This window comes from Balaenoptera physalus, assembly GCF_965194825.1.
Source record: "Balaenoptera physalus genome assembly, chromosome: 19".
NCBI lineage: Eukaryota > Metazoa > Chordata > Mammalia > Artiodactyla > Balaenopteridae > Balaenoptera > Balaenoptera physalus.
Window position 1 is genome coordinate 15,702,139 of NC_138900.1, and position 20,452 is coordinate 15,722,590.

At 39.3% G+C, this 20,452-nt stretch overlaps 1 protein-coding gene across 2 annotated transcripts in view; it reads left to right on the forward strand.

The window, feature by feature from the left end:
* The window catches only part of LOC309649428 (uncharacterized protein), a 33,245-nt gene extending 17,843 nt beyond the window's left edge, over positions 1–15,402 (forward strand). For both annotated transcript variants that reach the window (XM_082439450.1, XM_082439451.1), the window contains exon 5: positions 889–15,402. In XM_082439450.1, coding sequence (XP_082295576.1) covers positions 889–2,324 — 1,436 coding nt within the window. In that variant the 3' untranslated portion in view covers positions 2,325–15,402. The remainder of the gene's footprint in view (positions 1–888) is intronic.
* Positions 15,403–20,452: the final 5,050 nt, after the last annotated feature.

Below are 20,452 nucleotides of genomic sequence, written 5' to 3' on the forward strand. Positions count from 1 at the left end.
AGGACTCGGTGCTTTCATTGCCAGGGCCCGGGTTCAATCCCTGGTTGGGGAAGTGAGATGCCGTGGGGCATGGCCAAAAAAAGAAAATAGTGCTCTCTTTAAGTCTGCGTTTGCATAGAGGTCAGAATGAAGTAATTGAAAGAGCCATATTGATATCTTAGGGAAGATATTTGCAGGCAGAGATTCTGAAGGAGAGGTGTGCTTGGCAAGTTTGAACATCCAGTTGGTCAGGGAGCTGGAACAGAGTCAGCTAAGGGGAGGAGTTAGGCAGTGAGGTTAGAATGAGGTAGTGCAGGACAAGTTCAGGGAAGGCCCTGTAGATCACAGGAGGATTTTGACTTTTACTCTGCATGAGAGGGAAATACAGTGGAGAATTTTGAACAGAAGAATGGCATGATCTAGCTTATTTTAACAAGAACAGTCTAGCCACTGTGTTGTGTGTGGAATGTAAGGAGGAAGTAGGGAGATACTCCAGGATAGTGTTTTGTTAATCTTGGTGAGGGATGGCTTTGGACAAGGTGATCGCTACTAGAAATACTAGTAGAAGTAGTCAAAACCTGGATATATTTGAGGCTAGAGATGAGAGGACTTGCTGTTAGATAATGTCCTACTCCTTTAGATTCTCATTTAGTTGGTTGGGTCCTGGACATTATATTTTTAACAAGTTCCCCAGCTGATTCTGATTCTTAACCAGAGGCGAAAAATCACTTCCTTCACAAGCTCCCCTCATTTTCTCTGTTCTTATTCCCCCCCACCCTTTTTTTCAAGTTGCAATGCAGTGTTAAGAGCAGTTTACATTATTCACTATTTTTAGTTTGTCATTTCTACCTGAGAACTTTCCTCTCCTGCAACATGAAAATACCCACTATTTTCTTTGTTATCTTACAGACTGGGAGTCTAGAAGAGAAACCAAGATGCTAAAGGAGGACAGTTATGAAGTTCAATCATTGCAACCAGAGATAACAAAAAGACTTACAAGCTCTACCCTTGAGTGCACTAGGGTCAGAAGTAACAGAGAAATCAGATGCCACTTGGAGAGGCTACAAGAAGGACGTTTCAGACAAGCCATAATAACCTCTGAAGAAAGATCCACTTCCATTCAGCGCACAGATCATAGAACACCTCAGACAACTCATACTGGAGCAAAATCCTGTGAATCCAAGGAATGTAAGACTTTCAGGTACCAATCACACCATAGTCAACATGAAAGAAGTCATAATAAGGAAAAAGGCTCTAAATGTGGAGAATGTGGGAAAGCCTTTAATAGTAGGTCAGACTTGAATAAGCATCAGAGAATTCATGAAAGCAAAAAAAGTGATGAAAATAAGAAATGTGCCTTTATTCGTGACGCTCAGATTACTAAATCTCAGAGCATTAATACTGCTGAGAAACCTCATAAATGTAAGGAATGTGGGAAAGCCTTTCATTCTAACTCGCAACTTAGTAAACATCAAAGGATTCATATAGGTGAGAAACCCTATAAATGTACAGAGTGTGGAAAGGCATTTCCATCTACCTCACAACTTAATTTACATCAGAGAATTCATACTGATGAGAAATACTATGAATGTAAGGAGTGCGGGAAAGCCTTTACCCGTCCCTCACACCTTCTTCGACATCAGAGAATCCATACTGGTGAGAAACCCCATAAGTGTAAGGAATGTGGGAAAGCTTTTCGTTATGACACACAACTTAGTCTTCATCAGATAATTCATACTGGTGAAAGACGCTATGAATGTAAGGAATGTGGGAAGGTCTATAGTTGTGCCTCACAACTGAATCTACATCAAAGAATTCATACTGGTGAGAAACCTCATAAATGTAAGGAATGTGGGAAAGCTTTTATCTCTGATTCACATCTTGTCCGACATCAGAGTGTTCATACTGGTGAGAAACCATATAAATGTAAGCAATGTGGGAAGTCTTTTCGTCGTGGCTCAGAACTTACCAGACATCAGAGAGCTCACACGGGTGAGAAACCTTATAAATGTCGGGAATGTGAAATGGCCTTTACTTGTAGCACAGAACTTATCCGACATCAAAAAGTTCACACTGGTGAGAGACCCCATAAATGTAAGGAATGTGGGAAGGCTTTTATTCGAAGGTCAGAACTTACTCATCACAAGAGGAGTCATAGTGGTGAAAAACCCTATGAGTGTAAGGAATGTGGGAAGGCCTTTGGTCGTGGCTCAGAACTTAGTCGACACCAGAAGATTCATACTGGTGAGAAACCCTATGAATGTAAGGAATGTGGGAAAGCCTTTATTCGTGGCTCACACCTTAGTCAACATCAAAGAATTCATACAGGACAGAGGAGTGAATGAAAACATGTGGGAAGCTTGGAATTTAATTGACACCTGGAAATTCATACTAGTAAAACACAAACAAAAACCCCTGTAATTGTAAGGAATGTGGGAAAGCATTTAAGGATAACAACTTAATATCAGAGTTCATACTGTGGATGTGAGGCAGTCCAGAATTTGACATTTGTTACTGATAAAAAACCTTATAAATGTTATGAATTGGGAGGGGTGTATTTGTGTTTCAGAATTTATTAGACATCAGAGTTCAATCAATTGGTGAAAAAGTGAAAAACTCCATGAATATAAGGAAAGTGGGAAGGCTTATTAAGAAAGCAGTGTTAGAAACATTAATCATTCTAACTTTTCTCAACATCAAGGGTCATTAGCCCTTATGGGAAATCAGGAGTCACAATATAAATATTTATATGGAGCACCAATTTGCTTTAGCTAACTAATTATTCATCTGATAATTCGTACTAGAGGAAGGCTACATTGTTAAAAATGCAGCAGATTCTTCCATTCCATTCAACTCCTGTTAAATGTTTGCAAGCTCATTCTCTAAAATTAATCTGAACTGAATCAGAGTGGGAAAGGATTTAACCAATATTTACTGTTTACTTGGCTTCACCATTATTACTCATTTCTTATAGGGCTAATAACTTAACCAAATTCTCTCATTTATCAATTAGTAATATTAGCATCATATTTCTTAGCATTGTGTATATTGTATCCCTTAGAATAGTGTCTGGCGCATATTGAAAGTGTGTTAAATAAGAGGGGCTTTATTCTTAATTTTGTTTTCCTAATTGTGTATTAGAGATCATATGAGAGGAAGGCCTTATGTGTGCAGTGACTATATGAACATCTTACATCATCTTTCTTCATGGAATGTTAGATAGTTCCTTCTGCAGAAAAATTTTAAAACTGAAGCTTTTCATAGGTTGCCCTTTCCCCCATTAGGGGATTCATGATGTAAAGAACCCCAGTAGAATAAAAGTGGGGTGCTGTGAGGTCAGAGGGAAGACTTAGATAATTTTTTTTAAGACCTTCCAAAAAACAAGAGACATATGCCATGATCTCTGGCCTCTCTTTTAGTGAATTAGAAAATAAAGGCTCAGCCAAAATCCATTTCTCCACAAGGAAATTTAAGATACTTGTATAAATAATTTTTACATTAAAAAGGAAATCAAAGCAGGGCTTCCCTGGTGGCTCAGTGGTTAAGAATCCGCCTGCCGATGCAGGGGACACGGGTTCAAGCCCTGCTCTGGGAAGATCCCACATACTGCCGAGCAACTAAGCCCATGTGCCACAGCTACTGAGCCTGTGCTCTAGAGCCCGCGAGCTACAACTACTGAGCCCAAGTGCCACAACTACTGAAGCCCGTGTGCCTAGAGCCCATGCTCTGCAACAAGAGAAGCCACCCAATGAGAAGCCCGGGCACCGCAACGAAGAGTAGCCCCTGCTTGCCGCTTAGCCCACGCGCAGCAACAAAGACCCAACGCAGCCAAAAATAAAAATAAATAAATAATTTTTTTTAAAAAAGGAAATCAAGGCAAATTATCGTTAGGCAGACTGTCATTCAAATGAATGACAAAGAGACAACTTCATGTTAAAATTTGTAGGACGCAACCAAAGCTTTACTCTGAGGGAATTTAACTTCTTTCAATATATGTAGAAAACAGGGACAATTCAAAGCGAGGATTCATTCTCACTTCCTTATACTTAGTGCACTGCCTATTCCTGGTAGGTTCCCAGTAAACATTTGTTGATCAGAGGAACGAGAGCGTGAATGAATAAGCATCCAACTCTAGTATGTTGAGGTGCTCTAACAAAATAAGTACAAAGCCCAAAAAAACACCTTAAACTTTTTGAAGTGAAAAAGATTGCACCCTAGAAAGAAAAAACTCAAGCGTCATAAGTGAGAAAGGATATGTAACTACAGAAATGAAGGAGGTGAAGAAATAAGCCAATATTGTTGTGGCCGACACTGTTGGTTGCCTGTCCATTGGTATTAACCATTCTCCCTTTGCCAGGATTGCCTGCTGCCCACCTAAGTCTAAATGCCAGATGCCTGCCCTCCTAATTGCTTTGCAGCTGGGCATGTGTGTAACAGTCCCGGCCATAGAAGATCTAAGCAAAAAGTCTGCAGGTGAGCTTCAGTTAAATATTCTTTACTAACAAAATAGGAGGAAATGGTCTTCCTATATACAGGATGCATGTTTCTGTGTCTGTTTGATACCTGGAATTATGGCCATTTTGCAACCAGGGGAGGCGAGAAACTGAGATTGGCACAGGAATAACTTGTGTTTTTGACATTATTGAGATGATGAAACAATTCAGAACTGCCCTGTGCCCAGACGGGTGTGAACTAAGAAATTCCATGCCTATCTGTTGTAAGTTTATATTCAACTTTATATATCCGAGTCCTGGAAAAAAATATTTTCCTATATATACACGTTTATTCCACTTTAATTTAGTAAGATGAGAAAATGTTTATATTAAGCTTTTTATAGTGTATGTGAAATTATAGAAAAAGCATTATTTTCTTAAACGTATATGTGTGTGTATATATATACAACTTTGATTTGTTAAGATGTAGGAAATGTCTGTTTGCATTCAGCATCTCACAGTATATGTTTATATGCAATTTTTTTTAGTATGTCTGAAATCCAGGAAAAGTAGTAGTTTCCTGAATATAGTAAGAACCAAGAAAAAACTAATTAAAGAGCTACACCATATAATTCCTCTAGAGTAACTTACAGATAAAATCTAAGTCTTTAAGATATAAAGAGTATCAGCTATGAGGCTGACACAACCCCTGTACCAAATTTGGAAAAGGACAGCATCCAGCTCAAATCAGCTATAAAAATAATCCATTGTACTCATGGTATATGAGTATTCCAATTAAAATAGCAAGCCAAAGCTAGCAGCCTATTAAGAGAAAACAGAGGGTTGTTTTGTCTAGAATAAAATGGTCCATGACCTGATCTGTCAGATTGTAAAAAATGTGATGTATAAATGTAGTGTTTGCACGTTGAAAACTAGACACTAAAACAACTTATCCACTGAAAGTAGTAAACTATTAACAGCATATGCATATTCAACTGCTGTGAGGTCACTGCATTGTCCTCTTAATCACAGCTCATGGGGTGTAGTCAGTCACAGCATTTGGAATAATCACCATCCAGTGTATTCCACCTTTGCCCCGCACTTTAGAAAAATATTACATACTAAGTTTAATGTAAACATGTATTATGTGACAGATTAAATTGGTCATAGCTAAATATCAATCAACCCATTGGAGGACAACTTATAACAAAAATTTGAGCATTTTTTTAAAAGAGGGAAATGATTACTAAATTTTATCTATACTTTCTCTACAATTTCTAACATTTTTTGAGTTATAATAAATGTTATAATGAATTTCAAGAAATGATTCTCTGTAGGCTGGGGGTTGCCAAGGGGGAGGGGGATGGGAGAGGGTTGGATTGGGAGTTTGGGATTAGCAGATGCAAACTGGTATATATAGAATGGATAACAACAAGGTCCTACTGTATAGCACAGGGAACTATATTCAATATCCTGTGATAAACCATAATGGAAAAGAATATGAAAAAATATATGTATAACTCAGTCACTTTCCTGTACAGCAGTAATTAACACATTGTAATTCAACTATACTTCAATAAAAAATCTAAAAAAGAAATGATTCTGATTTTTTGCCCATGTATACATATTTCTATTTTCAAGATTTGAGAGTTCTATTCCAAATTTATGTAACATGTTTTGCCAAAAATGAGATATACTGCAAAGGTTTAAACAAAACAAAAAGAAGAGCTATCTATACCTATTTTCTGAAGTGCCAACATCAAAAGCCTTTCATCCTTTTCTCCATACTCTCTCATACCCACACTGGAGCTTTATTTTCGTGATGGGGGTTATGGCTGGGAGCGGTGTAGTTTGAATGGGATTGTGCTGACACATTGAAGTATACCCTCCTTTTCTCACTTGATAACATACCAGTGGACTTCCTTCCAGTCAAAACCTACAGATGTAACTAGTTAGCTTTAAATGCTTACATAGAAAAAGCACATGAAAAGATGCCCAACATCACTAATTATTAGAGAAATGCAAATCAAAACCACAAGTACCATCTCACACCAGTCAGAATGGCCATCATCAGAAAGTCTACAAACAGTGCTGGAGAGGGTGTGGAGAAAAGGGACCCCTCCTACGCTGTTGGTGGGAATGTAAATTGGTACAACCATGATGGAGAACAGTATGGAGGTTCCTTAAAAAACTAAAAATAGAACTACCATATGATCCATCAAGCCCACTCCTGGGCATGTATCTGGAGAAAACCATAATTTGGAAAATTACATGCACCCTAGTGTTCACTGCAGTGCTACTTACAATAGCCAGGACATGGAAACAACCTAAATGTCCATCAACAGAGGAATGGAGGAAAAAGATGTAGTATATTTATACAATGGGATAATACTCAGCCATAAAAAAGAATGAAATTATGCCATTTGCAGCAACATGGATGAGATCATACTAAGTGAAGTCAGTGAAAGACAAATATATGATATCACATATGTGGAATCTAAAAAAAATGATACAAATGAACTTATTTACAAAACAAAAACGGACTCAGACTTCAAAAACAAACTTATAGTTACCAAAGGGGAAATGGGGGGGTATAAATCAGGAGTTTGGGATTAACATATACACATTACTGTATATAAAATAAACAAGGACCTACTGTATAGCACAGAGAACTATACTCAATATTCTGTAATAACCTATATGGGAAAATGAAAAAGAATGGATATATGTATAACTGAATCACTTTGCTGTACACCTGAAACTGACACATTGTTAATCAACTATACTCCAATATAAAATAAAAAAAATTTTAAATGATTACATAATAAAGACAAACCCTATTCTACCAATGAAAGTCCAGGTTTGTTATTTTTACAAATGATTGTACAATTTTACTGCACATGTATTGTTTCATGTTGCTTTTTTAATTTCTGGAAGTGGGTAGATTCCTATCAGTTGGATTCCTTGCCTGACAACATAGTATATTTTAAATGTAGTTAATGCCTTATTTTTTTTTTATTTTTTTATTTTTGGTGAAACTTGCCATTAAACTCTACAGGAATTTGTATCTATTTCCAACCTAACTTCAACCAGGACTGAACCTTTTTTGTTAAATTGGATGAAGAAAAAGAATGTGCCCTCAATTTGCATTTTCTTAACTGCCAATGAGGTTGAGCATCTACCATGCCTGACTCATTTGAATTTTATTTCTGTGAATTGCTTTTTTTAATCTATTCCTTTTAATTAGACTAGCTTTTAAAGCAATTTGTAGAAATTTTGTTAAGGAGATTGTTTTGTCATATATTTTGTAGTTTGTTTTCTTAGTCTAGCATGTATCTTCCTTTCTGTGACAAAAAGTCAAACTTTTGTGAAGGGCCAGCCAGTAAATATTTTAGGCTTTGTGGTCGTACAGTCTCTACTGCCTTTGTAATATGAAAACACATAATAAACCAGCGGTTCTCAATCAGAGGTAGTTTTGCCTTCCCTACCCCCAACCCCCAGAGACATTTGGCAATTAAAGAGACATTTTTTGGTTATTGCTATGAAGGGGAGTGCTGCTGGCATCTCGGATGCGCTAAACATTCTACCCACCCTCCCCACCCCCACACCAACAGAAGAATTATCTGGTCCAGAAAGTCAGTGGTGCTGAAGTTGAGAAATCCTGACCTGTAAGCAAGTGGGCATGGCTGTGTTCCAATAAAACTGTATTCAGAAAAACAACAGTCCACATTTGGCTTACAGGTTGTCGTTTGTTGATGCCTGTTTTAAATTATCTTTTTGCTATATGAGATCTCGTTTTCTGGTTTTGTTCCTGAATTGTCTTTCATCTCATTTTTCCAAATTTTCTTCCATTTTATTGTATGCTTTTAAATCTTGACTAAATAAAATACAAAACAATAGCAACTACTGCCTAATAATTAGGCCTCTTATTGTTTTGTTTTTTAAATGTTTTTATCTATTTTTGGCTGTGTTGGGTCTTCGTTGCTGTGCACAGGCTTTCTCTAGTTGCGGCGAGTGGGGGGCTACTCTTCGTTGTGGTGCACGGGCTTCTCGTTGCAGTGGCTTCTCTTGTTGCGGAGCACAGGCTCTAGGTGCACGGGCTTCAGTAGTTGCGGCACACGGGCTCAGTAGTTGTGGCTCGCGGGCTCTAGAGCGCGGGCTCTAGAGCACAGGCTCAGTAGTTGTGGTGCACGGGCTTAGTTGCTCTGCGGCATGTGGGATCTTCCCGGACCAGGGCTTGAACCCATGTCCCCTGCATTGGCAGGCAGATTCTTAACCACTGTGCCACCAGGGAAGTTCCCCTCATTGTTTTTGATTAAAATTTTATAAATCATCTCAGAAATAGGTCAAGTCTTTTCCCTTCAGCCCTGCTTTTCTCCCTGGGTCTGTAGAAGCAATAGAAAACCAACACTTGGTGTACACATAGAAATGCATTGTATGAGGTACCACCTAAGTAACACAAGCAGTGATACATCTGTAATTTTCTTTATTGACAGTATTTTAGTAGGATCTAAAACTATTGAAAAATACTGATATAATTCTTCTACTTGCTGTTGTATTTTTATGCATTTATCGGTTTCTTTACTGATAAAATATAGAAAAACAATTGCAAATAAGAATCCATTCTATTCTAAGCAGCGATGGATTTAATAAGAGGTATTTTGTAATTTGAAGAATTTTCAGGAGGCCAAGGAATCGGGCCTTTGGAGTGCACCATCCAGAAAAAAGTAGTAAGAATGAGGCCCAAATATAGCACAGATGCGCTGATAAAGGCTCAGATACACTGTTCCTTGAACAGTACTTGGATGGTACTGTGTTTAAGGAAAACTGCTGCTGCTACTTACTGCATATCACCTAGTGTTTTAGGGAACGGATGCTAGAAACTTCCATAGCTGCCTCAGGAGAACCAGTCACTCCTGCCACTGTGGGTCCTACCCCTGGATATGTTGCCACCACCTCATTATACTCATGTCTTCCACCTCCAGTGTTCAAGTAGTGCCTGGTAGAAGCCAGGGAGTTGCATTCCAGCTCCCAGCTACAGTGGGGTCCAGGTGAAGTATGTGAATTGTGATGAGCAATCACAACTTGGGGGATGACAAGGCAGATTCATTCTTATTTTAACATATTATTCTAATTTGGTAGAACAAGTACTTTCTCTGACCCCGGAAATCATGGGCAGACCATGTATAGAAAGCAAAACCTTTGTTTTTAATTAATTTATTATTATTATTATTATTATTTTTTAACAGTAGGTCCTTGTTGGTTATCTATTTTAAGTATAGCGGTGTGTACATGTTAATCCCAAACTCCCAATCTATCCCTCCTCCCCACCCTTTCTCTGTCTGACTTACTTAAACATCGTTTACAGGTGGGCTTCTCCCTTCCCTTACCTCAGGCATGTTGGAGGGTGGGTAAGATGGCAGCTGAGAAAGAGACTGGAAAGGCAGAAGCCATCCATGTCATTTTTTTCCTCATCTCCCAGCTGTCCTAGTTTCTGATTGTTTCCTTTATGGAGCTTAAGTATTGGAGAGAGAGTCAAGTTCCTATTTGCATGATAATGGTGATCGTGCCACACTGCTCCCTGCACTTGCTGCTTTTCTGCTGGGGTGCTTAAAGTTCTTTGCAGGCCCTCAGCATATAAAACTGATGACCTATTCAATACTCTTTTTTGCATTCCTTTTTTTTAAAAAATACACCTTTATTTTATTTCTTGGCCATGCCGTGTGGCATGCAGGATCTTAGTTCCCCTACCAGGGATCGAACCAGTGCCCCCTGCGTGGAGTCTTAACCACTGGACAGCCAGGGAAGTCCTGCATTCCTTTTCTGATTTGTGTCTATTTTAGTATTCTCAGGTTTATCTTTCTCTAAATATTTTTTCTTAGCTGTTAATGTGACGGATTACTCAATTTGAGTCTGTTAAGTGTTCCCTCATGATTAAGTTCAGAATATGCATCTTTGCTTTTATGAATTTTTGACAAACACTAATCTCTCTTCAGACATTATGTGAAGAAATACATGATGCGGCTATCTTATTATTGGTGATGGTAACTTAATCACCTGATTAAGGTGATGTTTTCCAGGTTTCTCCACTAGAAAGAATATCTTTCTCTTTGTAGTTAATATGTAATATGTGGGGAGATGCTTTTAGATTATTAAAATAATTGTTCTCCATTAAAGGTTTAATATCCATTGATGATTCTTCATTGAATCATTACTATGATCGTCATATCCTATGATTCTAATCCTTTTGAGATTTGTTGAAATTTGTTTTATGGCTCAGAATATTCTCAATTTGTATAAAAGTTCTGTGCTTGCGTGAAAAAATGCCCATCCATCGAATCACTATTCATGAGCTTCTCAGGCTGCTTCTAAAAGGTTGTACAAGAATCATCAGTTCAACAAATTAATGTGCAAGGTGTTTAGAACAGATCCTAATTGACCTGTTAACTGTTGATGAAGATAATACACATACTGTTATGTAAATATTAGCTGCAATTTATTACTAACTTCAACAGTTGTAAATTTTCTATTATTTTATAGTAAATTCATATAATTTCAGCAGTGTTTTATTGTGGGATTGAGTCTTGGTTTCAGACCTACTCTCCTAGGAGAGAAATCCAAAGTGGAAATGTGTTCTGTTGGTTAACATTTGAGAGGGAAGCTCCTTTGAGTATGGGTAGAAACCAACAATAACAGTTATCCATAGCCTTGATTGCTTTTAAAGATAACTTAGCACATTGCAGAAAACATTGTGACAATTACAGTGAAAGTGTGGCATAAAACTAGGAGGGTCCACATAGGATAACTAAACAAGGAACAGAATGACCAGAGAAGAGACAGACTTGTGATTACATACCATGCTTATTTCTGCTTTCTCCCTTAAAATGACAGTCAACTGTAAAATCAAAAGAACAGGGAATTCCCTGGCGGTACAGTGGTTAGGACTCCGCGCTTTCACTGCCGTAGCCTGGGTTCAATCCCTGGTCAGGGAACTAAGATCCCACAAGCCAGGCGGCACAGCCAAAAAAAAAAAAAAAAGAGGATGGATGAAAGGGGAATTAACAGAAAAAATGACAGATTTTTAGAAGATGGAAAGCATATGAGGACTTCCCTGGTGGCACAGTGGTTAAGAATCCGCCTGCCAATGCAGGGGACACGGGTTTGAGGCCTGGTCTGGGAAGATCCCACATGCCGCAAAGCAACTAAGCCCGTGCGCCACAACTACTGAGCCTGTGCTCTAGAGCCTGTGAGCCACAACTACTGAGCCTGCGTGCTACAACTACTGAAGCCCGCATGCCTAGAGCCTGTGCTCCACAACAAGAGAAGCCACTGCAGTGAGAAGCCTGCGCACTGCAACAAAGAGTACTCCCACTCGCTGCAACTAGAGAAAGCCCGCGCGCAGCAACGAAGACCCAATGCAGCCAAAAATAAATAAATAAATAAATTTATTTTAAAAAAAAAAAGAAAAGAAAGCATATGGGAGAATATCAACTGATACCACAAGCTTGGGAGCTTAATGAAGAAGTCTTGAAGAGAAATTCGAAGTGAGATTTTGTACCACAAAACACCAGAAAGGCCTCCAGCAGTCCCATGGCAGCAATAGTGGTGACAGCATAGGCAGTTGGGACAATGCCAAAAATTTGAAGGGAGGAAAACCTTTCTCTCTGACCTGAGGAACTGTGTTTCCAAAAACATGTGGGGAATCCTGTTGCTTTCTTTATATATGTTTACTGCATGGCCCTAGAGGTTCACAAGAAATGCATGGTAGAACAGAAAAGCAAGTTGTCTCACCTACCAGAGGACAGGGAGGAGGGTGTCTCTGGGTAAAAAATATCCAAATGAAAATTTTAGAACGAAAAATATAACTCATAGTTCACCATATGGGCTCCATATCAGAATGAAGGTGATAGAGGAAAGATTAAGTGAAGATGATTAACAAAACTAATCTGTTTAACAAAAAAAAGATCAGGAACTTCTGGTTTCGGTGCTGAGATTTAAAGTGCTTGGAAGTCATCACTCCCATCTCAAAACAAGAAAAAGCTGGACAAATTAAAAAACAAAACTTCTCTTGGACACATCAGAAAACAGGTTGCAGGGCAATCCACTATCCTGAAATCTAGAGAGACAGGCAAACCCGGACACGGTCAAGATCTGTTTATACCTGCATCAGAGCAGACTTCAGAACAAACATTATCAGGATTAAAGAGGGGCACAACATAATGATAAAGAGGCAGTTTCCAAGAAGATAATCCTAAATGTATGTACTTGACAACAGAACATCAAAGTACATGAAGCAAAAACTGATAGAACTGAAAGGAGAAATAGACAAATCCACTAGTTACAGTTGTAGACTTCACTCTCCTGTCAGTAATTGATAGATCAAACGGATAGAAAATCAGTAACGATATGGTTGACCTTAACAGCATTACTGTCAATTCAGCATGATTGAATTCGTTTTTTTAGTTTTGAGTTTTTTGTTTTATTGAGCTAACATACAGCACAAGTTTAAGGTGTACAATGTAGTGACTTGACATACTATCCTGTGCAATGATTACCCCAATAAGGTCAGTTAAATCCATCACCTCGTATAGGTATCAAAAAAAAGTTTTCCTTGTAAACACTTTTAAGATTTACTCTTAGCAATTTCCAAATGTACAAGACAGCAGTGTTAACTATAATCATGTCGTACATTACATGCCCAGTGTATTTATCTTATAATTGGAAGTTTGTACCTTTATAGTATACTCCATCCAACAATAGAATATACATTCCTGTGCTCCCATGGAACATTCACCAAGTTAGACTACATTATTGGCCATAAGACACACCTTAACAAATTTAAAGTAGAAATCATACAAATATATTCTCAGACCTCAATGGAATTAAACTAGGAATTGGAAAGATAGCTGGAAAAATCTCCAAATACATGGAAATTTAACACAGTTCTTTATAACAGATGGATGAAAGAATTCTTGAGACATTTTTAATATTTTAAACTAAAAGAAAGAAAATACAACTGTAATAGGCTGAAAAATGTACTCCCCCCAATAATATCCACATCTTAATCCCTAAACCTGTGATTGTTACATTATTTGGGAAAAGTGTCTTTGTAGATATAAATAAGTTACAGATCTTGAAATGGAGAGATTATCCTGGTTTACCTGATTGGGCCCTAAAAAGGAGGAAGAGGGAGATTTGACACACACAGAAGAAAAGGTAATGTGAAGACACAGCCAAGATATATTTGAAGATGTCAGTTCCGAGGGCTAAAGTGAAATCACCCAAAGGAATTACAGCAATTAGCAGAAGCTGGAAAAGGCAAGGAATGGATCTTCTCCTAGAACCCCTGGAGGAAGCATGACACATGAATCCTTGATTTCAGCCCAGTTATTCTGATTTCAGACTTCTAGCCTCCAGAACTGAGAGAGAATAAGTTACTGTTGTTTTAAGCCATTGAGTGTGTGGTAATAAGTGAAAACGGTGCTTAGAGGGAAATTTATAGCATCACATGCATATGTTAGAGAAGAAGAAAGATATAGACTCAAGAACCTAAGCTTCCACCATAGGAAAGTAGAGAAGAGTAACTTCAGCCTAAAGCAAGTAAGAGAAAAAAAAAATTTAGAGCAGAAATCATTGAAATTGAAAACAGAATAGAGGAAATCAAAGTTTTAGAAAAGATTAATAAAATTGATAAATCTCTAGCCAAGGTAAAAGAAAAAGAAAATACCAATCACCAATATCAGAAATGAAAGAGGGGTCATCAGTACTGATCCCATATACATTAAAAGAATAATATGGGAATATTATAAACAATTCTACATCTACGACTTTGATAATTTAGATGAAATGGACCAATTCCTTGAAGACACAAACTACCAAAGCTCACACAAGGAGAAACAGATAACGAAGTAGCCCTTTATTTTGAAGAAATTGAATCAATAATTAATAACCCCCCAAGAAGAAAGACCAGGCACAGATGGTTTCAACAGTGAGTGCTACTAAACATTTAAGGAAGAAATAAAACCAATTTACACAATCTCTTCCAGATAATGGAAGCAAGAGAGAACACTAATAATTCATTCTATGAGGCCAGCATTATCTTAATACCAAAACCAGATAAAATTTATAAGAAAACTACAGACCAATCTCTCTCATCAATACAGATGCAAAAATTCTCACAAAAATATTAGCAAATCAAATTCAACAATATATTAAAAGAATTATACACCACGATCAAGTGGGATTTATTCCAGCTATTCAAGGCTGTCAACATTAAAAAAAAGAAAAAAAGTTAATGTAATCCACCACATCAGACAAAAGAGAGAGCATGTGATTATATCAGTGACACAAAAAGCTTTTGACAAAATCCAAAATCCATTCCTGATAAAATAATTCCCAGATAATTTGGAGAAGAGGAGAACTTCCTCATCATGATGAAGAGCATCTACAAAAAACCTACAGCTAACATCATACTTAATGGTGAGAAACTGGATGCTTTTCTCCTAAGATCAGGAACAAGGCAAGCATATCCTCTTTCACTATTCCTATTCAATATCAGACAGGAAGTCCTAACTAGTTCAGTAAGAAAATGAAATAAAATGTGTACAGATTGGAAGGAGGAAATAAAACTTTCTTTGGTCATAGATGACACAATAGTCTATGTAATCCCAAAGGATCAAGAAAAAATTCCTGGAACTAACATGCAAGTATAGCAAGGTCACAGGATACCAAGTCAACTGCTTTCCTATATACCAGTAATGAACAATAGGAATTTGAAATTTAAAGATGCAGCACCATTTATATTAGCATGAAAATAAATAATTAGGTATAAATCTGTCGAGAGTTTAGGTAAGTTACTCATAGTATTGCTGTCTTGGCATCCATTTTGTTTGGCCAAGCAGCCTGCAGGGACCATCAACTGACACTAGCCCCTCATGCTAGCACATGCCCTAGATAACAGTCTGCAGAGTCACTAGCAAATGTAAGTTCCTGATATGACCTCTTCAATACCTTTGTGATCAACTATCTCCCCTGCCTCCCAGCACTTTCTTGTGCACCCCTTAGTCTTCTGCAGCCCCTGTGGGGCTTGTCAAAGCTCTCTTTTGATTTGAATTGGCCAATCCAGCCTTAGCCCAGGAACCCCAAAGCCTTCCTTCATGACCCTAATAAAGGTATGTGCCTCAGGTCCTATCTCTGTCTGCACTCTGCTTTGACCTCCCCCAATGTCCCCTTGATGCATGCTGGGTACTTTCTCCAGGACCTGTGAGTAAACTTCCCTATTTCAATTTCTCTTGTGGTCTATTGTTGAATCATAGCTATCTGGCCCTGTGCTCCACTTAACAAGTATTAATTAGACAGACTCATAGCAAAATGTAAGTGTGTGTATATATATATGTATTTATTTATATATAGGATCTATATGTGAAAGACTATAAAACTCTGATGAAATAAATCAAAGATCTAGATAAATGGAGAGAATCAAGTTCATAAATTTGAATACTCAAGGGGGGAAAGTGGAGGGGGTGGTGGTGGTGTGATGAATTGGGAGATTGCGATTAACATATATACAGTAATATGTATAAAATGGATACCTAATAAGAACCTGCTGTATAAAAAAATAAATAAAATAAAATTCAAAAAAGAAATTTTTATACTCAATATTGTGAAGACGTCAACTGTTCCAGACTTGATCTGTAGATTCAGTACAATTCTCAATCAAAATGCCAGAAATTTTGTAGATATCAAAATTATTCTAAAGTTTACGAGGAAAAGTAAAATCCTCAGAATAACGAACACAATTCTTAACCACTGCACCACCAGGGAAGTCCTTGTTGACTTTTAAAATAACCTACTGAATGAAGCTTACTTGTTTATAGTTTTTAATATCTTTGTGATAGTTAATTTTGTGTCAGTATGGCTGGACCATGGTGCCGAGATATTTTGTCAAGCATTCTGGGTCTGCTGGATCATATGGTTCACGTGGCAGAGCAGCTTGCATGGCAGCCTGGACCTGTTGCAGAGCTTTCTCTTGTTCTGGGCCCCACTTAAAACCACCAGATTTTCAGGTCACCTGGTAAATGGGCCGGAGTAGCACACTGTTGGGCTGCAAGCCTTGTAGTTGCTCAGCCTAGAGACCAAAGAAAGCCTGGAGACAGCAACAGAGACGTCAATAGTTTTTTGGACAGGGTATCTTAAAGACAGTGGGCAGGACATTGCAGCAGTCTTCACTACTCAGGGGAGAAGGAGGCTACCATTTATAGGGGGATTGATGTCAGCTTGGCTCATCAGTTACCAGGGAAACCAGCAACTGGGGCACATCCCTCACAGCCCCTCAGATTAACAAGCATCACTAGGGCAGATGTTTCCCTTTAGTAAACTAGGAGGTGGAGCCATTCCAGCCTGAGGATTAGAACCATTCATAGCTAATGCAAGGGGCAAAGACATTCACATGAGTAGGGTGCAGGTAAAGAAAAGATTGATCGAGGGCTTCCCTGGTGGTGCAGTGGTTAAGAATCCGTCTGCCAATACAGGGGACACAGGTTTGAGCCCTGGTGCAGGAAGATCCCACATGCCACGGAGCAACTAAGCCCGTGCACCACAACTACTGAGCCTGCGTGCCTAGGGCCCGTGCACCGCAACGAGAGAAGCCACCGCAATGAGAAGCCCGCGCACCACAACAAAGAGTAGCCCCCACTCGCCACAACTAGAGAAAGCCTGTGTGCTGCAACGAAGACCCAACGCAGCCAAAAATAAATAAATTTATTTTTTTAAAAAAAGAAAGGACTGATCGAGCAGGGGATGCACAGAGCAAGAGAACAGCCACATTGAGTGACCTGACCAAACACTCCACCCCTACATACCCTGCATGACTCTTACAATTTTGGTCCACCCCTCTTCCGAGATATCTCTGGGGTCAGGTATGTAGAGGTACACTGCAATCAAATACCACAAATGCAATACAGACAACAGCATCTAAAGGATATCAAGAGTCCAAGAGGTGGAAAAACTTTGTAGCCAGACGCTTATCAGGTCAATTTTTCATGGAAGTCCAGGAGGACATCAACAGCCTGTCACTGTAGACCCAGCAATCAGACTCATTTCACAGTGAGGCCTCCATTGTGACCCAGTCCACAAACAAATTCCCTCCCCTCAGACTAGGGACAAAATGTAAGATGTTTAACAGGCACAACACAGGGAAGGTCGTGACCATTAAGCAAAATACAAGCAGTAATCACATTCTGAGATAATACCACCTCTGCCCGTGGTCCTGGCCTGCAGTACCATTCCGCCAGTCCACCCTTAGCCCCACAGCTGGTGCCGAATACTGGAGAGGTGGTGTAACAACCCACCACAGGGTTAATATGATGGCGCCTTTCTCTAGTAAGGGGCCCGGAGTAATTACCTTAGTAGTCTTAGGTGGGCTGAGTAGGAGACAGGTGAAGTCTGTCAGTCCCATTCTAATCCTGTCCCCCGTGGGGCAGCAAACCCCAAACACCCGGGACTTACCTGCCAGTCCCAGGGCCATTTTATAACGTGTTCCCCTGGAGGTAGACCCTGTGGCAAGGGTCAGAGTGAGTTACTGTCCTGACCAATAGTTGGCAACAGTCCTTCGGTGGGCAACCGTTGAACTCAGATTGCGTTGACTAGTTGTCTCTGGGTTAATATGGCTTGGTCATTGGGACAATTGCTCCTGAGATGTTCAGTTATAGTCCTTAGGGCTTGAGTTAGCCTCTGGTCCGCATATTGAGAGCATGGGTCTCCATCATCAGTTGTTAAGGAGTCCATTTATTCTTTCCATTAGCCCGGCAGCAGTGAGGTTGGAGGACAGGTGGAAATGCCAGCGTATGTCATTTTTAATCAGCCCATTCCTGAACATCATGGCTGGTAAAGTAGATTCCTTGATGAAGGAAGATTCCTTCCTTCCTGATGTCCATGGGGGTCCTATATGTTGCACACAGGTGTTCTAGACCCCAAATGGTGGGGGGGTTTTGCATTGTTAGATGACTCGGGTAGGTCTTTGGTAATGTCTTCCACCTTTGCAATGCATATAGCTATACTTCCATGGCACTAGATCGTTGCTCTACCTTCTTCCATAGCTGGGACCAGAAGTCCAAGGTTACTATTATTTTGCCATTGCCACAGGCCCCAATCAAACCCTTCCGGGTAACTGGCCACGTCCAATTCACAAGCCTATCCCTAAAGCTTGTGTCTGTAATTGTTTAGGGGTGAGGGGTCGGGGGGGTGATGCTTGTCTTTTGTAGATAATCCAGGTCCTTGTGTGTTGTATTCATCAGCCATCCATGTGCAGTCAGATAAGACATAAGCATTGGGCTGCTACTTTTAAACTGGAAAGAGACTCTGAGGTTAACAGGATATCATTGATATAATGGAAGAGAAAGACATGCCTCATAGTAGTCAGCTGCCACAGGGCCCCACATGTTAGTGGAAAGCCACCTCGGGATCACCCCCATAACTTTGTGTTCCCCATCTTTATATCGTGACCTCATGGCACTTGTGGGAGTTTCCTCGGCCTCCTGGCTGGCCAATTATTGGGCTGTACCCCACAGAACTGCAAGTCTTGTAGTTGCCCAGCCTCAAGACCGAAGAAAGAGCCCAGAGACAGCAACAGAGACATCAATGATTTATTGGGTGAGAAGATCTTACATACCTGAAAGAAGGTCCTGGAGTGACACCCCACAGTGTGCATCAGACAGCGAGTAGGACATGGCAGCAGTCCTTACTACTCAGGGGAGAAGGAGGCTATAATTTATAGGGGGAAATGACATCAGCTTGGCTCATCAGTTACCAGGGAAACCAGCAGCTGAAGCACGTCCCTCACAGCCCCTCAGATTAACATGCATCATGAGGGCAGATGTTTCCCTTTAATAAAGTAGCAGGTGGAGCCATTCTGGCCTGAGGATTAGAACCATCACTAGCTGGGGCAGGAGGCAAAGACGTTCACGTGAGTAGGTTACAGGTGAAGGAGGAACTGGTCAAGTAGGGGATTCACAAAGAGCAAGAGAACAGCCATCTTGAATGACCTGATCATTCTGATACCTGTCGGAATGGCTATTATCAAAAAGACAACAAATAATAAGTGTTGGCAAGAATGTCGAGAAAAGGGAACCCTGTGGGTGGGAATGTAAATTGGTGCAGCCATTCTGGAAAATCATATGGAGATTCCTGAAAAACTTAAAAATAGAACAACCATATGATCCATCAATTCCACTCCTTGTTATGTATCTGAAGAAAATGAAAACACTAATTTGAAAAGATACATGTACCCCAATGTTCACTGCAGCATTATTTACAATAGCCAAGACATAGAAGCAACCTAAATACCCATCAAGAGATGAATGGATAAAGAAGATGTGGTATTTATTATAATGGAATATTACTCAGCCATTAAAAAGAATGAAATAATGCCCTTTGTGGCAACATGGATGGACCTAGATGGTATTATGTTAAGTGAAATAAGTCTGACAGAGAAAGACAAATACTCTATGATTTCACTTATATGTGGAGCCTAAAAAACAAAACAGATGAACAAGCATAACAAAACAGAAACAGATTTATAGATACAGAGATGAAACAAGCCAGAGGGGAGGGGTTGAGGGAAGTAGAGAAATAGGTGAGGGAGATTAAGAGGCACAAACTTCCAGTTGCACAGTAAATGAGTCACAGATATGAAATGTACCTTGTGGGAAATATAGTCAATAACTATGTAATATCTTTGTATGGTGACATATCATAACTAGACTTATTGTGGTAATAATTTCGGAATATATGGAAATATCGAATCATTATGTTGTGTAACAGGAACTAACATAGTCTTGTAGGCCAATTATACTTCAAAAACAAAGAAACAAACATATTCATGGAAAAAGAGACCTGATTTGTGGTTATCAGAGGTGAGGTGGCGGTTGGGAGAGGGGCAATTGGATGAAGGTAGTAAAAAGGTAGAAACTTTCAGTCATGAGATAAATAACTAGTAGGGATATAATGTACAACATGATAAATATTCTTAACACTGCTGTATG